The sequence below is a fragment of the Coregonus clupeaformis genome, chromosome 30, assembly GCF_020615455.1.
Source record: "Coregonus clupeaformis isolate EN_2021a chromosome 30, ASM2061545v1, whole genome shotgun sequence".
In the NCBI taxonomy this organism is placed as follows: Eukaryota; Metazoa; Chordata; class Actinopteri; order Salmoniformes; family Salmonidae; genus Coregonus; species Coregonus clupeaformis.
This window is the reverse complement of record NC_059221.1, coordinates 14,471,250-14,496,421: the sequence shown is the minus strand read 5'-3', so window position 1 is coordinate 14,496,421 and position 25,172 is coordinate 14,471,250. Positions and strand designations below refer to the sequence as shown.

At 43.1% G+C, this 25,172-nt stretch overlaps 2 protein-coding genes across 3 annotated transcripts in view; one reads left to right on the top strand and one right to left on the bottom strand.

The window, feature by feature from the left end:
* The first annotated feature begins 1,321 nt into the window (after nt 1-1,321).
* On the top strand, nt 1,322-14,022 carry LOC121545844 (sentrin-specific protease 1). Of its 2 annotated transcripts, none has more exons than XM_041856711.2 (17): nt 1,322-2,062; nt 2,607-2,662; nt 3,930-4,156; nt 4,431-4,515; nt 4,642-4,837; nt 5,040-5,178; nt 5,472-5,590; nt 5,868-6,124; nt 6,339-6,402; nt 6,506-6,544; nt 6,687-6,771; nt 7,050-7,193; nt 7,408-7,539; nt 7,727-7,930; nt 11,980-12,144; nt 12,261-12,356; nt 13,068-14,022. In XM_041856711.2, the coding sequence occupies exons 1-17, from the start codon at nt 1,923-1,925 to the stop codon at nt 13,128-13,130; spliced, it is 2,211 nt and encodes a 736-aa protein (XP_041712645.1). In that variant the 5' UTR covers nt 1,322-1,922; the 3' UTR covers nt 13,131-14,022. The 2 variants fall into 2 exon arrangements, with proteins under 2 accessions (XP_041712645.1, XP_041712644.1); XM_041856710.2 differs by having other exon boundaries at nt 1,323-2,062; nt 5,865-6,124.
* A 225-nt stretch (nt 14,023-14,247) lies between these two features.
* Nucleotides 14,248-25,172, bottom strand: part of LOC121545845 (RNA-binding motif, single-stranded-interacting protein 2-like) — a 35,307-nt gene continuing 24,382 nt past the window's right edge. Inside the window, exons 5-13 of the mRNA XM_041856712.2 lie at nt 20,274-20,431; nt 19,789-19,868; nt 19,498-19,607; nt 19,020-19,066; nt 18,824-18,917; nt 18,648-18,704; nt 18,299-18,409; nt 17,729-17,809; nt 14,248-17,560 (exon numbers count right to left, since the gene is read on the bottom strand). Coding sequence (XP_041712646.1) covers nt 17,483-17,560; nt 17,729-17,809; nt 18,299-18,409; nt 18,648-18,704; nt 18,824-18,917; nt 19,020-19,066; nt 19,498-19,607; nt 19,789-19,868; nt 20,274-20,431 — 816 coding nt within the window. The 3' untranslated portion in view covers nt 14,248-17,482. The remainder of the gene's footprint in view (nt 17,561-17,728; nt 17,810-18,298; nt 18,410-18,647; nt 18,705-18,823; nt 18,918-19,019; nt 19,067-19,497; nt 19,608-19,788; nt 19,869-20,273; nt 20,432-25,172) is intronic.

The following is a 25,172-nucleotide window of genomic DNA, read 5'->3' as shown; positions in this document are numbered from 1 at the left end:
TGTAAATAAGAAAATAATGTTTCTAAACACTTCTACATTAATGTGGATGCTACTATGATTACGGATAGTCCTGAATGAATTGTGAATAATGATGAGTGAGAAAGTTACACAATACATTATTTACCATTAACTTCTATTGGGCACAAAATAATCTGAAACACAACCAAAACAAACAGCAAATGCATCCAACAAGTTTGTAGTCACAAGCTTCATGTAATCGTTGCGTGCTAGGAATATGGGACCAAATACTACACTTTTTTTTCTACTTAAATACACATAAGTGAATTTGTCCCAATACTTTTGGACCCCTAAAATGGGAAAATGGGGGGACTATGTACAAAAAGTGCTGTAATTTCTAAACGGTTCACCCGATATGGATAAAAATACACTCAAATTATAGCTGACAGTCTGCACTTTAACCTCATCTTCATTGTATCATTTCAAACCAAAGTGCTGGAGTACAGAGCAACAAATAAAAAAAATCGCTGTCCCAATAATTACGGAGGGCACTGTAAATTGATGGTATAATGTTTTTATAGACACTGAAAGAGTTGTTATTTTTTTGTAAAAGCAAAAGTTTTGATTATTGTGACAAGAAAGAGTTAACGTTAAACATGCTTGCAAACTTGCCTGATGTGTACATGGCAACAACAACAAAAATACTACATTGGGTATTTGGCCTGAAAAAAAGCAAACATATATTTTCTTAATAAAACACTGAATGGTTAATTTGTGTATGAAATATGTGGCCTTGGAATAGTCTTATCTGAACAAATTGTAATTAATTTGCTGGTGTAAAAAATGCTTCTGTTGGTTAAGTACATTGAGTGTTATTCCATAGTGTGTTAGGAAATTAATTTCCATTTACAATTCTTGCTGTAAATAAAATAAATAAATGTACTCACCGATCTTCTCGTTTTTTTTGTATCTCAGACACTAAACTAGAATAGATACGAGCAAAGATTTCTATTATATTGACAAGATAGTCGAGGGACCGCTCTAACAATGGAAATGTTTCAGAATTCGACACTCATTAACCTCCATACAAAAATTCCTCACTTCGTGGTCTTATTTTGGTGGACAGATTGTGGGCGGAGTAAACACTCTGGTTCCGGCTGTTACTCTCTTGAGACGCGTTGAACTAGCATGAACATCATCAAAGAAGCGCCATAAAAAAGCACTCCAAACAGCCAATCACGTTTCATAATTATTTTATCCCGTTCGATTTGCTCATCCAATGAAAACGTTTCATGGTAGAACGTCAAGGTCGGCCATGTTGTGGGGTTTCCACTAGTTACCACATCCACAAAGTCAAACGTGGCTATATCGTAAAAATTGATGATTTTTTTTGTTGCTTTTTAGTCCTCATTTAAGGTTAGTGTTAGGCATATGGTTGGCAGTGTGGTTAAGGGTAGGGTTAGGTTTAAAATCACATGTTAAGAAGATACATTTTAGAAATAGGCAAGGTTTATGCTTTAGTGGCTGTGGTAACTAGTGACGACCATGTTGTGGTTTTGAATGAGGAAGAAGCGGGAGAGGTTAGAGGTTATCGTTTAGCGAGTTATTTTTTATTTAAAGTACTACATTGAGTTACTTTGGACTTCTTGGCTATTTAAGAAAGATAAATGGCATTGTCGAATGTGGTAGTAGTGATTAAAATCCTAGTCGCTACAGCCACATAACCAGGATTGTTAGCTAGCTAGTTTAGCTAACCACAAGCTAGCTAATTTCAAGGGAAGGGGAAAGGTAATTTGATAGCTAGCTGGTTAGCAGTGTTGTTTAGCTAACTAGCTACGATTTACTTCCCCCGGCCGAATGACGTTGGGTGGCTTTATGTGCTTTTGGCTACGCTGGCAGGCGGGTTGGAAGCAACCATAGCGATACACATTTTCGCGGGCGGGAGGTTTTAAACTTCTCTAAACATGTTCAATAAATTTTACGAATTAATTGGAACGGGCTTCGCTAATCTCCGCAATGGAGTACCAGCTCCCGACCAACAAGATAATGACACACACAGAGTACAACAAGGGGGACAGATAAGGAGAAAAAGACCCATTGGCTGGTAAGTTAAGGTTATGCTAATGTTGGCTAGCTATATGTAATCTATTTGTTGTGTAGTATTCTAATTTGGCTAGCTAACTAACGGTAGTCATCTAATAAGCTAACGTTAGCTAGCCAATTTAGCTTAGTTTACTAGCTGGTGTGGCGGCACTGGATGCCCAGTTTGTTTGATGACCTAGCTAACATTAGCTAATTGTCAACTATTTGTGAGTTGTAGCTAAACTTGCGGACTTGTCTATTTGAGATGGTGGTGAGATTTAGACCAGCCAGTTAGTTACTAGCTAGCTAGCGTTAGAGGTATGGCACACTGTATGACACATTTGGGAGTGGGGTTGAGCAACCAAAGTGCGTACTCCGCAAGTCCCCCCCCATGACCGAATATAACCCCTATGAGTGGAACAGGTCACTGACTAAAGTGAATGTAGCTAGCTTGCTTGCTCTACCAGAATTATCACGGCCAAAAAACAAATATAAGACTGCCCACATTGTCACTGATTCTCTGGCACATATTCATGTTGGATATTGTTTCCCCCCTTTTTTCATAGTTTGGAGGATGGCGACCAAAATGACCAGGCGCTAGCAGTGAAGAAATTTCGGATGGGTAAACTAACTGCAATCTTGGCTGTGCATATACACTATATATACAAAAGTATGTGGACACCCCTTCAAATTAGTGGATTAGGCTATTTCAGCCACACCTGTTGCTGACAGGTGTATCAAATCGAGCACTCAGCCATGCAATCTCCATAGACAAACCTTGGCAGTAGAAGAGCTCAGTGACTTTCAATGTGGCACCATCATAGGATGCCACCTTTCCAACAAGTCAGTTCGTCAAATTTCTGCCCTGGTAGAGCTGCCCCGGTCAACTGTAAGTGCTGTTATTGTGAAGTGGAAACGTCTAGGAGCAGCAACCGGCTCCGCCGCGAAGTGGTAGGCCACACAAGCTCACAGAATGGGACTGCCGAGTGCTGAAGCGCGTAAAAATTGTCAGTCCTCGGTTGCAACACAAACTACAGAGTTCCAAACTGCCTCTGGAAGCAACATCTGCACAAGAACTGTTCCTCGGGAGCTTCATGAAATGGGTTTCCATGGCGGAGCAGCCGCACACAAGCCTAAGATCACCATGCGCAATGCCAAGCGTCAGCTGGAGTGGTGTAAAGTTCACTGCCATTGGACTCTGGAGCAGTGGAAACACGTTCTCTGGAGTGATGAATCACGCTTCACCATCTGGCAGTCCGACTGACAAATCTGGGTTTGGTGGATGCCAGGAGAACGCTATCTGCCCCAATGCATAGTGCCAACTGTAAAGTATGGAGGAGGAATAATGGTCTGGGGCTGTTTTTCATGGTTCTAGGCCCCTTAGTTCCAGTGAAGGGAAATCTTAATGCTATAGCATACAATGACATTCTAGACGATGTGAGGTCCATACAGAAATGGTTTGTCGAGATTGGTGTGGAAGAACTTGACAGGCCTGTAGAGCCCTGACCTGAACCCCATCGAACACCTTTGGGATGAATTGGAACTCCGACTGTTAGCCAGGCCTACTCACCCAACATCAGTGCCCGATCTCACTAATGCTCTTGTGGCTGAATGGAAGCAAGTCCCCGCAGCAATGTTCCGACATCTCGTGGAAACAATTCCCATAAGAGTGGAGGCTGTTATAGCAGCAAAGGGGGGACCAACTCCATATTAATGCCCATGATTCTGGAATGAGATGTTCGACGAGCAGGTGTCCACATACTTTTGGTCATGTAGTGTATCTTGTGGTGTCTAACATGTTCCCGGCACAACAGTGTATACAGTGTTTGATAAACAGTCCATGGCTCCCTATCTGACCTGATATGGTGTGTTTGTGGATATGACAACAGAGGTCCTCATTGACACAGTGAAGACTGCGGCTGAAGGGGTGAAGAGCCATAGCTCCAACGTGGCTTCCTGGGTACGGAATAGTGTGACTCCTACCTTGAGGAACATACTGCCCGCTTCCCCAGACCCCCCTCCGGAAGAACACTCTCATGAAGAGCCAGCAAGAGAGTCCCAACCAGAACCCTCAACTTCTGCACCTCATCCCTCAACTTTCTGGGAAGAGACTGAGGTATTGGATCTCTATATGATGTTTCAGGGCCCTTAATTCACAAAGTGTTTCTGTGTATTAGTGCTGATCTTGGATACGTTTTTGAGTTTTAAATCATAATGAATAAGAAGGGGGACTTGATCGTAGATCAGCACTTTTGAGACAGTTTTTGAATATGGGCCCAGATCTAGTAGTAGATTTATACATATTCATTACTCCAGTTTATTACAGGCCAGCACTCTGTTATATTCATATTGAACAATAATGTAATTTGTTTTTATGGTATTGTTTTCAGGTCCTTGAGGTGAGGTGCTCTGATCCCCTGGACGGGTTGTTTGTTGCTCCCTCGACAACTCTGGAATGGAAAACCTCTAAATCAGGCAAGACTCTATTCTAAGAATGTCTATGAAACCATTCCTGCTGCTGGCTCGAAATGTCACTAATGTTGCTATGGAAATGGAACAGTTGTTTGATCTACACTCTTCTTCCTCCTTTGTTCACTGCAGAGTCCTCTAGAATTGAGAAGACGATGATAGGATCGAAGGTTTGCAGACGCCAAGTGTGCATGGCTCTCACACATCGTGATGCGCCCAAAACTAATGGGCACTCTGTCAGTCTGCCTCATTCCTCCAGCAGTACCCCTAAGCCATGTCCCTCTACCCGCCTGGGCAGGAGCCACCTCAGAACACCTGCATCAACAAGGTATGCTCATATTGTCAATAGATATAGGCCTACCTTTCTCACTGAGGAAAAAAGTAATTCTGCTATTAATCAAGCATTGAAAACCTTGCTTGAATTTCAAAGAGTGCTTGAAAGTGCATTATTTTCCGTGCCTGATAGTGCCCCATTCACAATAATATGAATAACATGTTTGCTGTAATAATTTCATTCTCTCTGTCTGTAGCCAGTTTACCTCAGCAGGATGTAGCTCCTTCACCAGCATGTATGAGAAGACCTTCCCCATCCGCGTAGTGCAGAGTCCTTCACACGGCAGCCCTTCCAACCGCCTCCTTAGAGCCAGGGCTCACTGCACCGCACAAGAGGTCAGATACCACCTACCAGCATTTTTATGGCTCCCACTTGCTGCACCGTTTGCTGAACTTTTGCTATTGGGCTGTTTTCAAATAGATGGATAGATATATCGACTAACAATGCAGAAGAATAGTCATATGACTATTCTTCTGCATTGTAAGTTGATATATACCTTGATAGATACATGTAGTCCAGAATATACCTGGAGAATGTCAAACGCCACAATTTTTGTTTTGTTGCATCTGCTCCACATCCAATCCTTATTTATAATATAGAAGGTTGGGTCCTCTCTGTGTTGCTCTAGTCTGTCTGTGAGGAGGAGAAGGTGGTGTACAGACAGCTGCTGGCCATGGTCTCAGGTGGACAGTCCTTGTCGTTCCACAACGGCAGCTCCCATGGCTTTCCGCGCTCACACAGAGACTTGTGAGTATAACAACCACAAAGCTAATGCTACAGTCCTCTCACTCTCCTCAAGTCATTGAGGATGACTGACAATTCAGTCGTGCTCAATGACCTGTACTCGCACGTTGATGCAACCACACACAATTTCATCAGGAAATCTACCTTTTTGTACTTCTCCCTGGGTTTCATAGTCCTACATCTTGGCCATTTGGTGTACTGGTGCTCCTTTCTAATAGCCCCCTCCCCTTTTTCCTTTGTTCTGACCTGTCTCTCTCTCACTCATTCACTCACTCAGCAGGCGTCTGCTCCAGTGTTCATCCCCTTCAGGGGCTGGAGATGCCTCAGAGGGCCCCAGTGAACCCCCAAGCCCCCGTCCAGAGTCCAGCCAGGGCTGCAGCAACGTCCCCAGCCCAGGGGAGGGCTCCTCCAGTGGGGCAGGGAACCACACCTGGGGCCCTGACTCAGACCTCAGCCCCAGGGGACCAGGGACACTACAGTCTGCCCCCTCTCCAGCTACCCTACATGACACCTCTTCTCAGGACACACAATCATCAGGTGAAACTTCTTAGCACATTTCCACTTCATCAGAGTTGATCTAGTCGTTTATTGACCACAAGGAGGGAAATGGATTTATCACCACCACCATCAGCAGTATACAGAGACAGGGCATGATAGAGCTGTAGTGCAAAAATAGTTTTATGTGTTGTTTCCATAAAAGTCTACGTGTTTGTCTCTTGTGTGCTAATTTTGACCATGTCTTGTTCTGCAGCACATGATGGGGACTCCGTAATCATTGTGAAAGAGCAGAAGGGCAAAAAGCCATGCAGTTCAAGGTAAGTGTTTTGAATAGTTTGTTTTTGTTAAATTGTGGGTGTTATGTACTTTGTATTCCCCATCTAACCTGGTTTCTCTGTCTCGCTCTGTGTCTCTCTCCAGTGTGCCATGCTTCCAAGCTGAACTCTGGATCAAGGAATTGTAAGTCCCCTAATTTGTAACATTCATGATTGGTACATTTTTCTCGTCATGTGCCTGTGCATACTAAATACAATTTAAATCCACCTCTAGCTCATTATAGAAGTCCTTTCCTCAAGTCGATGTGTGTGTCTGTGTTTTCCAGGACAAGCATGTATGACTCTCGTGCCCGGGAGAGACGGAGGCAGATAGAGGAACAGGAGGCCCTAGCTGCTCAGCTGCTGAGACAGGTAGTTAGAATCCCCTTCTCTGTCCTCATTGGTGTGATGTCAGCCCTCATGTCTATACCAAGTCCCACATTTACCACAGACGCGGTCAATGGAAAAGTTAACGTTTTCCCTCTATGCTTTATTCAAGCTGTAGTTTATTAACTATATGAAATGAGATGCTCTTTTAAATGGTGAGGACCACTGAAATAAACGTTCAACTCTATAGTGGTCCTACTAACCCTGTACTCAATAGAAAATGATATGGTGCTCTAACCCTCCTGTCCTGTGGTCTGGTCCAGCGTCTGTCAGATGACAGCCAGCTGGGCAACAGGTCCGTGGAGCTGCATGTTAGAGTCCCCCTGGAGAAGGAGGTTCCTCTGGCCCCCCTCATAGAGGACCACAAACCCACTGAGGAGAAACCAGAGTTCCCTGAGCTCACTGAGGTACCATTCACAGTCTTTTGGTTATGTGTATTGTGCTTATTTTATCACTGCGAATGTGAGCCAGCGCATTACCAATCAAATGCATTGTAATAATTTGATTGAGTTCATTGAGACGTTTTGAATAAATGAAATGGATTTTCTCACTGTGTGCATCAGGATGGTACATAGCATGCAGCCTTTAGCTGAGCCGCCATGTTTGTGTGTGTCTGTCCAGGAAATGGAGGGGGAGGTGGGCCAGGCGCTGAGGGGAGGCAGCCAGGACGAGGTGCTGAGTGAAGGCTTCAGACTCACCATCACACGCAAAGACCTCCAGACACTCAGCCACCTCAACTGGCTCAACGACGAGGTGAGAGCACATCACACTGCTTCTGTTTATGTCGTCATCTTATGCCACTATTTTTGGAGACTGCTAGTCATTTCTTCTCTCTCTGTGTCTGAGCCTATACAGGAAAGAGAATAACTAATACAGAAGTGGTTTATCAGTGGATCTATGCTGTTTTCTTTGCTTCACCCGCTGTCTCCTTCCTCTCCAGGTGATCAACTTCTACATGAACCTGCTGGTGGAGCGTGGTAAGGATCCCGGCCTGCCGACGGTCCATACCTTCAACACCTTCTTCTTCCCCAAGCTACGCAGTGCAGGCTACTCTGCCGTACGCCGCTGGACCAAAAAGATGGACATCTTCTCAGTGGATGTCATACTGGTGCCCGTCCACCTGGGGGTGCACTGGTGCCTCTCTGTGAGTTAACATACAATATATTGTACTTTACTGCTGCTGCCTGTCTACCTGGGGGTGCAGTGGGCTGGCCTGGTTACGCATCCACCATAGTTTTTTAAAGTTTTTTAATTTTAATTTCACCTTTATTTAACCAGATAAGCCAGTTGAGAACAATTTCTCATTTACAACTGCGACCTGGCCAAGGTAAAGCAAAGCAGTGCGATTAAAAACAACAACACAGAGTTACATATGGGGTAAAACAAAACATAAAGTAAAAAATACCACAGAAAATATATGTGCAAATGTAGCAAGTTATGGAGGTAAGGCAATAAATAGGCCATAGTGCAAAATAATTACAATTAGTATTAACACTGGAATGATAGATGTGCAAATAGAGATACTGGGGTGCAAATGAGCAAATTAAATAACAATATGGGGATGAGGTAGTTGGGTGGGCTAATTACAGATGGGCTGTGTACAGGTGCAGTGATCGGTAAGCTGCTCTGACAACTGATGCTTGAAGTTAGTGAGGGAGATGAGTCTCCAGCTTCAGAGATTTTTGCAGTTCATCCATTCATTGACAGCAGAGAACTGGAAGGAATGGCGGCCAAAGGAGGTGTTGGCTTTGGGGATGACCAGTGAGATATACCTGCTGGAGCGCATACTACGGGTGGGTGTTGCTATGGTGACCAATGAGCTAAGATAAGGCGGAGATTTGCCTAGCAGTGATTTATTTGGCCTGGAGCCAGTGGGTTTGGTGACGAATATGTAGTGAGGACCAGCCAACAAGAGCGTACAGGTCACAGTGGTGGGTAGTATATGGGGCTTTGGTGACAAAACGGATGGCACTGTGATAGATTACATCCAATTTGCTGAGTAGAGTGTTGGAGGCTATTTTGTAAATGACATCGCCGAAGTCAAGGATCGGTAGGATAGTCAGTTTTACAAGGGCATGTTTTGCAGCATGAGTGAAGGAGGCTTTGTTACGAAATAGGAAGCAGATTCTAGATTTCACTTTGGATTGGAGATGCTTAATGTGATTCTGGAAGGAGAGTTTACAGTCTTAACCAGACACCTAGATATTTGTAGTTGTCCACATACTCTAGGTCAGACCCGTCGAGAGTAGTGATTCTAGTCGGGTGGGCGGGTGCCAGCAGCATTTGATTGAAGAGCACGCATTTAGTTTTACTAGCGTTTAAGAGCAGTTGGAGGCTACGGAAGGAGTGTTGTATGGCATTGAAGCTCGTTTGGAGGTTTAACAGTGTCCAATGAAGGGCCAGATGTATACAAAATGGTGTTGTCTGCGTAGAGGTGGATCTGAGAGTCACCAGCAGCAAGAGCGACATCATTGATATACACAGAGAAAAGAGTCGACCCAAGAATTGAACCCTGTGGCACCCCCAAAGAGACTGCCATAGGTCCAGACAACAGGCCCTCCGATTTGACATATTGAACTCTATCTGAGAAGTAGTTGGTGAACCAGGCGAGGCAGTTATTTGAGAAACCAAGGCTATTTAGTCTGCCAATAAGAATGCGGTGGTTGACAGAGTCGAAAGCCTTGGCCAGGTCGATGAAGACGGCTGCACAGTACTGTCTATTATCGATCGCGGTTATAATATCGTTTAGGACCTTGTGGCTGAGATGCACCCAGCTCGGAAACCAGATTGCATAGCGGAGAAGGTACGGTGGGATTCGAAATGGTCAGTGATCTGTTTGTTAACTTGGCTTTCGAAAGGCAGGGCAGGATGGATATTGGTCTGTAACAGTTTGGATCTAGAGTGTCACCCCCTTTGAAGAGGGGGATGACCGTGGCAGCTTTCCAATCTCTAGGGATCTCAGACATTACGAAAGAGGTTGAACAGGCTAGTAATAGGGGTTGTGACAATTTCGGCGGCTATTTTTAGAAAGAAAGGGTCCAGATTGTCTAGCCCAGATGATTTGTAGGGGTCCAGATTTTGCAGCTCTTTCAGAACATCAGCTGTCTGAATTTGTGTGCAGGAGAAGCGGGGTGGGCATGGGCAAGTTGCAGTGGAGGGTGCAGAGCTGGTGACCAGGGTAGTGGTAGCCAGATGGAAAGCATGGCCAGCCGTATCAAAATAATCAAAATTCTCAATTATTGTAGATTTATCGGTGGTGATAGTGTTTCCTAGCCTCAGTGCAGTGGGCAGCTGGGAGGAGGTGCTCTTATTCTCCATGGACTTTAGTGTCCCAAAACTTTTTGGAGTTAGTGCTACAGGATGCAAATTTCTGTTTGAAAAAGCTAGCCTTTGCTTTCCTAACTGCTTGTGTATATTGGTTCCTAACTTCCCTGAAAAGTTGCATATCGCGGGGGCTATTCGATGCTAATGCAGTATGCCACAGGATGTTTTTGTGCTGGTCAAGGGCAGTCAAGTCTGAGGAGAACCAGGGGCTATATCTGTTCTTAGTTCTGCATTTTTTGAACGGGGCATGCTTATTTAAGATTGAGAGGAAAGCACTTTTAAACAACAACCAGGCAAGTTTTAGGGAGCGTTTGACAGTGATGAGGGGTGGTCGTTTGACCGCGAACCCGTTACGGACGCAGGCAATAAGGCAGTGGTTGAAGACAACGGAGGTGTATTTAGAGGGTAAGTTAGTCAGGATGATATCTATGAGGGTGCCCATGTTTACAGATTTAGGGTTGTACCTGGTAGGTTCCTTGATAATTTGTGTGAGATTGAGGGCATCTAGTAGGATGGCCGGGGTGTTAAGCATATCCCAGTTTAGGTCACCAAGCAGTACGAACTCTGAGGATAGATGGGGGGGCAATCAATTCACATATGGTGTCCAGGGCACAGCTGGGGGATGAGGGGGGTCTGTAGCAAGCGGCAACAGTGAGAGACTTATTTCTGGAAAGGTGGATTTTTAGAAGTAGGAGCTTAAACTGTTTGGGCACAGACCTGGATAGTATGATAGAGCTCTGCAGGCTATCTCTACAGTAGATTGCAACTCCACCCCCTTTGGCAGTTCTATCTAGACGGAAAATGTTGTAGTTGGGGATGGACCTTTCTGAATTTTTGGTGGCCTTTCTAAGCCAGGATTCAGACACTGCTAGAACATCAGGGTTGGCAGAGTGTGCTAACGCAGTGAATCACTCAAAGGAAGGAGGCTTCTGATGTTAACGTGCAGAAAACCAAGACTTTTACGGTTACAGAAGTCAACAAATGATAACTCCTGGGGAGTAGGAGTGATACTGGGGGCTGCAGGGCCTGGGTTAGCCTCTACATCACCAGAGGAACAAAGGAGGACTAGAATAAGGATACGGCTAAAGGCTTTAAGAACTGGTCTTCTAGTGTGTTGGGTACAGAGAATAAAGGGGGCAGATTTCCAGGCATTGTAGAATAGATTCAGGGCATTATGTACAGACAAGGATATGGAAGGATATGAGTACAGTGGAGGTAAACCTAAGCGTTGGGTAACAATGAAAGAGAGAGCATCACTGGAGGCACCGATTGAGCCGGTCTCCGCGTGTATGGGGGGTGGAACAAAGGAGCTATTTGAGGCAGTTTGAGAATGACTTGGGGTTCTATATTGAAATTGTATAATAAGAACTAACTGGAACAGCAATAGGCAAGGCATATTGACATGGGAGAGAGGCATAAAGCAATCACAGGTGTTATTAGAGAGAACTAAGACCACAACTGGTAATGACGATGAAAGTTTGGGCTGAGGCTAAACAGATAAACAGGACAGGGTACCGTGTAAAGGAACAGTCCGGCAGGCATCAGCTGTGCAGCTGAGTGATCATAAGGTCCAGTGAACAGCAATATGTGAGTCCGAGAGCAGTTAGAATTGGTGCTAAAGCACGGCTGTTGTTTGCGTGTGCTAGCGGGCCGGGGCTAGCAGATGGATCTTCGTGGTCGTCGCAACGGGAAGCCTGTTGAAACCACAGACGATGGTTGCTGGAACCATGCTGGAAAGGACAATGTGAAAATAAAATATTCAAGCCTGCACAGCATGGTTCAGATGGGCTCTATAGTGGTAATCACACTAGACAGAATCTGTAGTGTGATGTTTATATTGACTATTTTCTTTCTTCTTTTTCCTTTCAGGTGGTGGATCTCCGTAAGAAGAGTGTCACATACTTTGATTCAATGGGAGGAAAAAATGACGAAGCCTGCCGGATATTACTGCAATACCTGCAGCAGGAAAGCAAGGACAAGAAGGGCAAGAACCTGGATACGTCGGAATGGACTCTGCAGAGCAAGAAACGCAACGTACGTGTTACACTATGATATCTAACCGAGATCTGTCAACTCAACATGCATTGACACTTCACTGATTGACGTTGCCATCTTTTGAAAAATGTATCTCAATCTATTTCTCCCAACAGGAGATTCCTCAGCAGATGAATGGAAGTGACTGTGGAATGTTCACATGCAAATATGCAGAGTACATCACCAAAGACAAGCCAATCACATTCACACAAGTAAGTACTTCAACCGCCCAGCTGCCCCTGTGTCTGTTGGAGAGAGGCCAGTATTGGAGGCCAGTGTTTAATACTGTTTGAGGTGTGCAAAGCCCAGCTCATCCATTTGTGATTGTGATTTCTACCTCTACAAGTTCATTAATAACCTCTAAAGTCTAAGCTGATTGGGAGGGTTCTACTAAGCTAACATATGGAATTGTCTTAAGATGGTCATACCATGGATCGTTTAGCTAGGAGATATAAGAAAGCTCCGGAAATATGTGTGTATTTGTTGGCACAAAACTACCTCCATACTTCCATTTAATTTGTATGGGTTACCTTATACGAGTCCCGTGTGGGGAGAACACCATCGGAGAACACCATTGTGTTCGTGAGAGTCTTCTCTTTCCATAGAGGGGTCATATTCATTTGTAGGGCAAACTGTTTTTGTGAGAAGACCGATTTCCGGGATGTTTGGGTTGGGTGGCAGAGCATCATGGGAGTTTTGTGAAACACTCGATAGAAAGTCTGCATCTCGATTCGCTTCGTTTGGAGGGACGACTAGAGGGCTGAAAAGGCACTACGCCTCGCTCAAAGTTGACTTGGGATACCACTACGACTCGATGGGGATCGCTCAAAACGGAGGGGTAGGGCTAAGGGAGTGGGGTGGGAGGCATTGGGATTGAGCCTATGAGTAACTAACTCAGTATTTCCCTTCCTTCCAATTGACAGAAACACATGCCCTACTTCAGGAGACGGATGGTCTGGGAGATATTGAATCGGAAACTGTTGTGATGAAATCGGGAAGAGATTTCTGAACAGGTAGCTACTGTTTGGTCAAGGGCGTGGAAGTGTGTGAAATGATGATGGTGCCCATGACGCTGTGGCTGTTCCATTGCAGGAGGATTCATTTATTGCAACCACAACATCCTGTGTATTAGCAAGCAAGGGTCTCTCTTTCAATTGGGGTTGTTCTCATTTACAAATCATACTCTGAAATGTTCCAGTCAGAACGCCTGTCTAGTGAAGTTGGGCCATCCAATGCAACTCCTTGTATTTGGTCACTGTCGATATTTTTGTAAACTACTCAAAGGTATAGTTCAATGAAAGCTTGGTGTTCTGATGTGATGACTGTTAACACCTTATTTTTATAGTTTGTGGCCAACACCCATACCTGGTTAAATAAACTGGTTAAATGTGAGAACAGAGCTCGAGATGCGGTGACATTCTTTGATTTATATCTGGACACCCACATTTGATAGTTGTTGTTAGCTAAATAGAAAATATATGCAACAAACTTCAGAGTATAATTTGTAAATGGGTAGGCCTAGATATGGAGGTGGTGTGTTGCCATACATTGCTATTGTGTGGTACTTGAGCTGACACGAGTATCTTCATTGGTTAATTGGACCCCAAAACAGATAAGCTTCAGTGATGCTTCCTTGACCAAGAGACCCGTTATTCCAAGACTAAATTGTGGCCTGAAATTTAAAGTCTATTTTGTTTAAATAAGCAAAGCAAAAAACTGTCTGGTGCATTTTTTTCTGGCTATTTTCGACATGTGTACATACTGATGAGTATACCGTTTCTTGGATAATGTATTTAATATACATTTTGTACCTTTTTATTATCTGTTTTGTATCTAGAACAAAATCTTTTTAGAAATAAATTCCACAAGTATTGTGTATGTGCATCTCTTATGTTTGGAAAGGTATACATTACATGAGCATACACACTCTTGGTAATAAAAGGCACATGGACAAAATATATATTTTTTATAAAAGGATTCCTTTTAATAATACAAAAAAAAAAGTTCAAAAACATCAAACCAAAGAAACATTTTGAAAAGCTGTGTTTGTCAAGAAAGGGGAATTTTAGGCTGCATTTACACAGGCAGCCCAATTCTGATATTTTGCCCAATTATTGGCGAAAGACCAATTAGTGGAATAAGCTCAGAATTGGGCTGCCTGTGTAAACGCAGCCATAGACCTGCTAGTATGGCACATAAGGACAAATTTAATGATTGACAAAAGTGAATAAGATTGTACATGATTGCTTTACAATGGACTTGATAAAGCCAGGGAATAGTAATGTTAAGGCTGTGCGCCAATGACTATGAAATGTGTTGCTTTTTAACCTGTCTGACTGACTTTACATGACATGGATGACTTATTGCTGGACGGAGCTTCAACTAATATTTTCTCCCTCTAGTTTGCATTGTACAATGAAAGACAAACAGTAGAGCCCACTCCTACGCAACCTTTAAAATCCTAAATTAGCAGCAAGATGTTTCAAGTGGACTTCATGTAAAGGATTATCTGAACTATGGAAAAGGGCGAGAGCATTCTGACATTTCAAACTAAGGCTGACATTTTTTTATTTAAACACATCTGGAATGATTGTGGCCTCAAAATAAATATGACAATGTAACAAACATTAAATTGTGGTTTCCTAAGACTGATTCTACTACATGAGAGTAAATCTTACAAGAAAATAATTTGTTTATCATTTGCAGACAGTGCATGAATGTTTCCAGATAGCAATTTAGTGTGTAGCACACTTTAAATCCTCTCTTGATGAAATCTATAAGGCATTTCTGATAATATTCTTCCTACCACAAATTAATTCATGAGACCATTCATAGAGCTTATTAATAGTGTCAACAAACCTTTTCATGTACAGTCACAAATCAAGGAAAAAGAAAGAACTACAGATGTATTCTAAACTGAGCATTGATCACTTAGAAATGTCCAAATGCCTACCGGATGATGTCTTTGGTAACAAACAAAAAATCTATAACCAATATTTTGGTTGACAAAATAAGGACTGTGCATCTGGATGGACAACAGGTAGTCAGTATCCTATTGTTAGGAGATGGTGTGAGGCCTTTAGCAAGATAGCTGAGTGATTTTCTTTCTGATTTTCTCCAACCTCATGAACCATGCTGTACATGAAAACATGGTAATGCTTTATTTGGATAGTCCATCTGTAGATGTTCAACAGATGGTCATACTATCAAGGTTAGGGTTAGTAGATAGTTCAAATGTTACTGATTGTCTGTAGATCATATACAGATATTCCCTTCTATGCAGCCATCTCACTGTCATTAGATGAACAACGAGGCGTATAATCTTACAACTAAACGTTTTGGATTAACTAAAATGAAAGCCACCAATAGCAGAATGGTAAGTTTCAAAAGTCACTTGACAAACAGCCTATTGTCACCTGAAAAATAAAAACTTCTCATATTCATCTACAGTGTAAGTATTGCATTATTGTGGCCAATAAATTAATTGCATAGATCACTGGCCATTTTAAGAAACAAAACAGTCTGATTAGATGTTTGACCTGGGATTTAGGCCTGGTTTGTGAACGTTGGACAGAAGAGTGAGGATATGGACACAGTACCTGCTGTGACTGTGAGGATAGCCTTGAGAACCATAGAAGGTATGACCTTATAAAACATCTCAGCACCTTGCACACTAACCCTCAGCTGACTTTACATTGCTCTAGTTGCGTAGGAGGTAATATTACTTTTCACACTGCATTCCCTAACCACTGACTGACTTAATGACTACTCTACCACGTGGGACACATTTCTGAAATCATTTCTAAGAGGTGTTACACTTAGGGCTCTATTCAATCTGTAAAGCTGAAGTGTTACAGGTTGTGCAATATAAATGTAAAGGTCATTTCCAATTGAGCCGTTTACCGTGAATGCGGTCTCCGCCAATGCGGGAACGTTGCCTTTACATTTCAATTGGGATTGAATAGAGCCCATAATTATCTTGGATTGATGAGCAGTGAGCACACCTCATTAAACGGTGAACGTGCCAAAAGTGATGACACAGACTGATTTGAAATCTCTCAAACATTTAGAGCATTTACCATGTGATTGAAAATTAAAACAGAGATTGAGAAAAATAAAAACTCAAATGACAGACATTATTTCAAAAGAAAAAGCCAACAAATCTTTTTTTTTTTTTAACTACTCAATGCACACTACCAAAATTCAAATGGATCAATCTGAAACGTATTAAATCAAATAAAAAATCTCACAAACTTTCTTTAAATAAAAAAAAACAGTCACTTGGAATCAAAACAAAAACAAATCAACAATAACAGAGGAATCAACGAACAGACAGAGAGGAAGTAGCGAAGCATCTCATTAGGCTACTGGCCATATGTTTTGGATCTCTCATTTACTTGTTTAAACTAATAGCGCAACACTCAACAATATGAACTCCTAAGAACAACTTTGGGTCTGTTTAAAGGGTAGCAGCTTAACCCACTAAAACCAAATGTAAAGACTTATTTATGTTGTTGGTTAGCATTGGAGCAATATAGGATTAAATTCCCCAAATATAACCAGCAACTAAATGTATTTCATGTCAAATTTAATCATGCATATATTTTGTATTTTCCCTATATAATTGTATTATAATTGGCCAGAATCTGGAAATAATCAGTTAAATGTTTGATTGTCTTAAGCTTTATTTCTAAATATCTATTTAGATTGTGAGAATTATTGTGAGAATTTCAACTAGGGACCAAGTGCTAAAAAACTGCTCTGAGTTGATAGCACCAGATATGGCACACATCTATGATCTAAGTAACTTAAGCAGTTTTTCAGCCTTCTTTCTTCAAACATTTACCAAAAACAACAAGCAGTGTGAAGTGAAGAAAACAATTATTTTTGAATCAACACAAAATAATTCAGGTGAAAAGCTTACAAATAACAGATGATAAAATGAAAAACTAAATCAGCATATTTTACAAAAAAGTACAACTAATCGACTTTATGTTCCTGATTTCATTCTGGCTCACCAGAATAGTTAGGAAAATAATTTGTTAATACGTGCACAAAAAATAATGTGTGTGTGTGTGTTTTTTTCTCTTTCTTCGACTATAGAGTCATGTTCTGTGGTCAAAATAGATGCTCCAAGTTCTGTTCGTTTTCACAGTATCCATTAATCTCTATTCAAGAGTTTCCCGTAACCTCTGATTTTTAAATATCCTTTTCTCTTTAGTGTGACTGTCTGGTGCTTCTGTCCAGAGCCACTAGTCACTGAGCTGAGCTGAGCTGAGCTGTACGGACCGCAGGTGGCCCAGGAAATAGACTAGTGTAACCCACCTGTCCCTCCTCTTCACTTGCTATGCTGATAGGAGTAACCTGTGTGTTCTGTGGGAGTCTCCAGGGAAACCTGTTGTTGGATGGCACTTTCCTGTTAACATATTGAAGAGGTATTCATCAATCAACCAATCATCAGTAAAGTGACCAGTTGTTTCATACCACAACATTATAGTTTTAAACGTGTACATGATACTGCAACATATTTCCCCCCCGGGGATAATAAAGTCAGTAAAGTAAATTATAGTAGGACGTTTCTTACCTCAACTGAAACGGTGGTCTGAGGCACTTGGGTGTACTGGGGGATGTAGGTCCCTTGCATAGATGTGTTTGCAGGCATATACTAAAATAGAGAGGAGAAAACTATTAGAACGTAATCATCAGGGGTGCAACTTTCACTGGGGATGGTGGGACATGTCCCCCCCACATTCTGAAATTGCATTTTTGTCCCGCCCCCAGTTTTATTATTGGAATGTGATACAAAACGAGGTAACGGTGTGCTTTAGGACCAGGCGGACGCCTCCAAGCGGTTGGGTAGGCTGTTTGGAGTGTTTATCCGACTGGATAAAAAATTAAGATTATGTCCAAAGTATCTACTGTATGTCTATACAGTAAGCGTCGTCCAGGGTAGGGGAGGGAATGGCCGGCAGGGATGTAGCTCAGTTGATAGAGCATGGCGTTTGCAACGCCAGGGTTGTGGGTTCGATTCCCACGGGGGGGCAAGTATAAAAAAATATATATATGTATTCACTAACTGTAAGTCGCTCTGGATAAGAGTGTCTGCTAAATGACTAAAATGTAAATGTAAATGTAGTGTGCTGTGAGGACTGACCGTGCCACTGCTGCCCATAGAGAGGTGGCTGAGCTGCTGTGTGAGAGGCCCCATCATAGAGGTTGGCTGGATGGACATGGTGTGGTCCATGCCCGGCGTCAGGACTTGGCCCTACGGACACACACACATAGAGTTAACATACACATAGACAAACAAAAATGCACTTATGCATATATGCGCATACACACACAATTGTTTGTCACACAGCTGAAACGTTGAGTGCAAACATCACACAGAGTGTCTATGTTAATGCTTAGCAGGTGTCTCTCTCAAACACAAAAAGAGAGAGACAAGGCAGATCTCACTGATTCACTAATAGGCAGTAACAGTAGCGGTGGGTAAAACTCACTGAGGGCTGCATGAGGTACTGCTGATGATGATGCATCCATGACTGTGGACCGTGGATCTGCAGCAGGGAGGAAAGATAGACAAACAACATAAGATGTATGCTTTCTGCAGATTTTCAGAATAAGAAATAAATCCTCTGGACACAGTAATATATCCACAGAAATACAACAGACTGACCTGGTAGGTATTAACAGGAGAGTGCATGTAGGGGGAGAGGGAGGTCTGAGCGATCATTCTGTTAGGGGCCATACTGTAGGGGGATGAGTAGAACCTGGAGACCGAGAGAGAGAGAAGACAGCCATCAGTATCCAACACATACTGTACACATATGTCTAGGATTATCTCAGTGAGGTTTGGTGGAGTATCTGCTCACCCATTCTGTAAGGCTGTGGTGTGGTCATATGTCAGTGTCATTCCTCCCTGTGGTCAAACACATACAGATACATGCAGTAAGCACACATACAGTATTACATGCATTTGACTGAGAAATATCTAACCAGAAAGACAACTCCCATTTGAGCTTTAAAGTAACTGTTCAATCTCACTTTTAAAAGTACATGTTCTGTTACCGCATACCCAAATGATGTTGTTGACTCATCCTATACTCGTATTTGTGGCCAAAGCATAAACTGTAGACAAAAACACTTCAAACTTGTATCTCAAACAGACCGTTTCAAAAATGCTTGCTGTTTCCTTGTAGAAGATGAAGCAACGTCGGACAGTTACTTTAATGTTACTGTACTTAATACAGTTGAAAGTACCTGAATAGCCTTGTTGAAGTGACAACATTTGCAAAGACAAGAAAGACTACAGGGAAGATGGCAGACTTTACTGTCTGAATGAGAACTCACCGTTTCCCCATCTGTTGTCCAGGGACGGCCATTCTGCAGGTACTTTCCCTGGCTCTGTCTCTTCTTCTGTCCTCCATCTGCAAACTTACATAACAGGGGTTCCGAGGGCACTGGGAGGAGAGGAGAAGAAGAGGGTTGAGTGACTGTGGAGCACTGAAGGGGTATAATCTGTGTATTGTACATTAAAATATGACAGTGAATCAAGACACTGTGGAAGATGGGCGCCTTTCTGTTGCTCCTGACCCTTTCCCCCCAAGAAATTGAAAACATGATGGGATAAAGATGAATCACCTGGTACTCCAGGTGGACTCTTGATATATTTGCCATTGAAATGTTGAATGATAGTCTCGCATTTCTCTGTTGACTCCATCCTGCAAATAAAGAATGATTTACAGGATGATGTACTAACCCCAGTAACCAGCAGAGGGCTCCGTAGACAGTTGAGTTCACCAGGGGGCGCGTTTAGTGCGACGCAATGTTTTGGAATGTTCAGATAGAAATAGGCTATGTAGAAGAGACATGCTTCCCTGACATGTAGAATTAGTAATCACATCAGCTCTACTCATGGCATTTCTATCTGCAACGTTCAACAACATTTGGCAATTGAATGTGACCCCGGCAAGCCAGCCATGCCTTGACAAAGCCAAGGTATATATGACCATAACATTGCATTTGTCAATACATGTTTAAATATGGAGGTATACATGATACAGTATGCAGGAGTCCATTTTTGCTTCTCCTACATACTTTATTTCAGAGGTGTAAAAGTTGGTTACCTGGCGAAGCCCACTCCTCTGCTGGTGCCGTTGGCGTCTCTGAGGATGCGTGTAGAGATGACCTGACTGAAGGGCTTCAGTATATTCTCCAGCTCCTGCTCGTCCATAGACACAGGCAGGTTGGAGATGTACAGGTTAGTGGGGTCCTGCTCCTGTTGCTTTGGGGGGGAGGGGGGAGGGAGGAAGAGAGGGAGGGGGGAGAGAGAAATACAGGGTTAAATTTGCTCGTCCATAGACACAAGCAGGTTGGAGATGTACATAGACACACTTTCACACATTCACCTCCTGCCTAATTTACGACCGAGTGTTAACGGTCAAAACCCCCACACCAGTTACCTCCTCCCCTCTGCGGGTGGAAAAGGGCTCTGGTTGGAGTTTATTCATTGCACCTAGTCTGAGCCATTGGATCCTCACGTGTAGTCATGACACTAGCCTCGAAGCGAGCATCGAAGGCATTTAGCTCATCTGGTAGGCTCGCGTCACTGGGCGGTTTGCGGCTGGATTTCCCTTTGTAATCCGTGATAGATTACAAATCCTGCCACATCCGACGAGCGTGTGCACAGATCCTTGCTACATGGGGGCCGTGCATTACCATGCTGAAACATGAGGTGATGGCGGGGGATGAATGGCACGACAATGGGCCTCAGGATCTCGTCACGGTATCTCTGTGCATTCAAATTGCCATCGATAAAATGTAATTGTTTTCGTCTTTCGTAATTTATGCCTGCCCATACCATAACCCCACCACCACTATGGGGCACTCTGTTTACAACGTTGACATCAGCAAACCGCTCACCCACACGACGCCATACACGCTGTCTGCCATCGGCCTGTTACAGTTTAAATCAGTATTAATCAGTGAAGAGCACACTTATCCAGCGTGCCAGTGGCCATCGGAGGTGAGCATTTGCCCACTGAAGTCGGTTACGACGCCGAACTGCAGTCAGGTCAAGACCCTGGTGAGGACGCAGAAGAGCTTCCCTGAGACGGTTTCTAACACAGTTTAATCAGCTATGGCTCGTCTCAGACCATCCCGCAGGTGAAAAAGCCGGATGAGGAGGTCCTGGGCTGGCGTGGTTACATGTGGTCTGCGGTTGTGAGGCTGTTTGGACATACTGCCAAATTCTCTAAAATGACGCTGGAAGCAGCTTATGGTAGAGAAATTAACATTCAACTCTCTGGCAACAGCTCTGGTGGACATTACTGCAGTCAGCATGCCAATTGCATGCTCCCTCAAAACTTTAGACATCTGTGGCATTGTGTTGTGTGATAAAACTGCACATTTTAGAGTGGCCTTTTATTGACCCCAGCACAAGGTGCACCTGTGTAATGATCATGCTGTTTAAACAGCTTCTTGATATGCCACACCTGTCAGGTGGATGGATTATCTTGGCAAAGGGGAAATGCTCACTAACAGGAATGTAAACAAGTTTGTGCACAACATTTGAGAGAAATATGTGTTTTGTGTGTATGGAACATTTCTGGGATCTTTTATTTCAGCTCATGAAAAATGGGACCAACACTACATTTTGCGTTTACATTTTTGTTCAGTATAGATGAAAACTCTCTTGATAAATATTATGGTCTACAGCTTATCATGAGGTATTCTAAACTCAGTCGAGCAGAACCTCGAGACTTCCTTAATATTAGAGATCACACACACACCCCCCCCTCCGAGTTTACCTGATGCTGCCGTTCTGTCCTGCCGATGTGTAGAAAAACTAGCTAGATTTATATTTTCCATGTCCTTGTTCAGCCACGATTCGGAAAAACATAGGATATTACAGTTCTTCATATCACGTTGATAGGATAGTCTCGAACAGAGCTCATCCAGTTTATTCTCCAATGATTGCACGTTCGCCAATAGAACGGAGGGTAGAGGTGGTTTATCCACTCGCCGACGTAATCTTGTCAGTTATCCCGCACGCCGGCCTCTATAATGCCGCCTCTTCCATCTTCAAGTGTCGGCATTTAAGCCTGGTCCGGGATGAGCAATATGTAATTTGCCTCCGACTCATTGAAGTAGAAATCATCATCCAAATCGAGGTTTTTGGTCATAGGAAATGAACAAACAAAATAGCACAATTGATCAGGAACCCGTAAAACGGCTGCTATTCCCTCCCGCGCCATCTTGGTTACCATGTTCTCAGAACATACAACATTAATGTTCTTCACACGTTTCATGGGACGTTGCAAGAACATTCATGTGACCAGTTTTCTGAGGGTTCTGAGAATATTCCATCAACATCCCATCAAACATACACAGAACAAGGTTACCATTTTCTCAGAACATAAGATATTAATCTTGTAGGCATGTTTAATGGGAACGATGCAATAACATTCATGTGTCCATTTTTCTGAGATTTAGGAGAATATTCCATAAACTTCCTACCAAATGTACACAGAACATGGTTGCCATGTTCTCAGAACATAAGATATTAATGTTCTAGACACGTTTCTGTGTATCAGCACGTTGCCTGATGGAAGGAACCACTGATCCATTCATAGCTCTTTGTCTATTGGCAAGGTCAAGGATCCTCACACACACACAGTGCTTTTAACTTACATATTTGACATACATGATTACATTGTGCATGTATACAGTAATTATTATTCAACAGTCCTCACGTGGGATTTGAACTCACAACCTCTTGGTTCATGGTACGCCGATTTTCTTGCTATGTGGGTCTTGGTTTTATTTTTATTTTTTATTACACCTTTATTTAACCAGGGAGGCCAGTTGGTTAAGCTAACTATTCTCATCATTAATTTGAGATACTTTTTTCAGCGATATAAGGGCTTTCTGTATAGTTGTCTGATGTTGGTGGGTCATGTTAACCTGTTTTAAGGATACTCCACTATGATCAATAAAAAAAAATATTGAGTGAACTTTTACCAGAGCTGAGATTTACTTCAAAGTGCATTCACCCTACTGCTTACAACCTTACACCTATCCAGTTTTTCAGATCTACAGAAGTGCCTAGGGAGGAGGAAGGGCTTCTTCTGGACAGGACATTGTCCAACAATCACATGTCAGAGAGGGGGGTGCAACTCAATATTAGGAAGGTGTTCTTAATGTTTTGTTAAGAATGTGAGAGTAGGGTGATTCCCCTAGTGGGTCTTGAACCCAGGCCACCAGCACCAACGTTAAATGCCTTAATCACTGTCCCAATAAGGGACATCTCTAGAGGATGTGCTTATTGGGCCAGTATAGTTAGGCCCTGTCCAGAAGAAACCCTAACCCCTCCTCCCTAGGCACTTGTGTAGATCTGAAACTACTTGATAGGTGTAAGCAATAGGGTGAATGCACTTTTAAGTAAATCTCAGCTCTGTTAAAGGTACACCTAAGAAAAACAATTTTATTGATCATAGTAATTCAGGACTATCATTAAAACAGGTTAACATGCTCCACCAACATTAGACAACTATACAGAAATCCCTTAAAACGCTGAAATAAGTCAATCAAATCAATGATGAGAATAGATTAACCAATATCTAACATGGACATGGTGGTGTCGCAGGAAGATCGGAGTACCGTGAACCAAGAAGGTTGTGAGTTCAAATCCCAGGTGAGGACATGTTGAATAATAATTGAATGAATGAATGAAAATGCACAATGTAATCCTCTACATCACAGTGTGTCGTATATGTATGTTGAAAACACTTAAAAGCACTGTTTGTGAGTATCCCTAACTTGCCAACAGACAAAGAGCAATGAATGGATCAGTGGTTCACCAATCAGGGCCTTGATTGGCTCGGTAACAAGGCGTGATGTATGATTAACTATTTTTTTTTGGGGGGGGAGAACGTTTCTTTGGGACCATCAGGCGACATACTGACACACACAAATATTCCTGCGGGCCTCCCGAGTGGTGCAGTGGTCTAAGGCGCTGCATCGCAGTGCTAGCTGTGCCACTAGAGATCCTGGTTAGAGTCCAGGCTCTGTCGCAGCCGGCCGCGACCGGGAGACCCATGGGGCGGCGCACAATTGGCCCAGCGTCGTCCAGGTCAGGGGAGGATTTGGCCGGCAGGGATATTCTTGTCACATCGCGCACTAGCGACTCCTGTGGCGGGCCGGGCGCAGTGCACGCTGACACGGTCGCCAGGTATACAGTGTTTCCTCCGACACATTGGTGCGGCTGGTTAAGTGGGCATTGTGTCAAGAAGCAGTGTGGCTTGGCTGGGTTGTGTTTCGGAGGACGCACGACTCTCGACCTTCGCCTCTCCCGAGTCGGTACAGGAGTTGCAGCGATGTGACAAGACTGTAACTTCCAACTGGAAGGGGTAAAATACAAAAACATTTCAATAAGAAATGTTCCTGCAACGTTCCCATGAAACGTGTCTAGAACATTGATATCTTATGTTCTGAGAACATGTGTAAGTTCTATTTGACAATAAGGGAATGGTCTCTTGGAAACATTCCTTGCACATCACAGGGAACATTCCTATGAAAATGTTAGTTAATGAGAGAGAGAAGTCCAGCTAGACTCTTGGGAATGGGCACGTTCTCTCAAGTTGTGGGAACGTTTGTTGTTAGCTGGGAGTCTAGCTGGACTTCTCTCTCTCTACTCCTTTCTTTGCCTCCCTTTCTCTCTGTCTCACTCCCTCTCTATGCCTCACTCCCTCGCTCTCAGTCTCTCTGCGTCTCTAAATTATCTACCCCCCCTCTCTTCAACACTTTATTAGACAGCCAGTCACTGAGAGAGAAGAACACAGGCCCATTGTGTGAGACTATTTATGTTAACACGACTGAAGGTTCATGCGTCAGTCAAGTAATATGATATCACAGTATAATTGCAATTAAATGGGCTCTGAGTCTCCACTGCTGGTCTCTACAATAATTGTGTGATATTTGTGGAGAATTATACGCTGTCAGAGGGCAGATTTGGACAGAGACTT

Excerpts from the sequence above, each read along its gene's own strand:
- LOC121545844 (XM_041856710.2), top strand. The coding sequence starts at position 1,923 with ATGTTCAATAAATTTTACGAATTAATTGGAACGGGCTTCGCTAATCTC. Across the intron at positions 2,063-2,606 it reads AGAAAAAGACCCATTGGCTG|TTTGGAGGATGGCGACCAAA; the intron begins GTAAGTTAAGGT and ends CTTTTTTCATAG. Across the intron at positions 7,931-11,979 it reads GGGTGCACTGGTGCCTCTCT|GTGGTGGATCTCCGTAAGAA; the intron begins GTGAGTTAACAT and ends TTTTCCTTTCAG.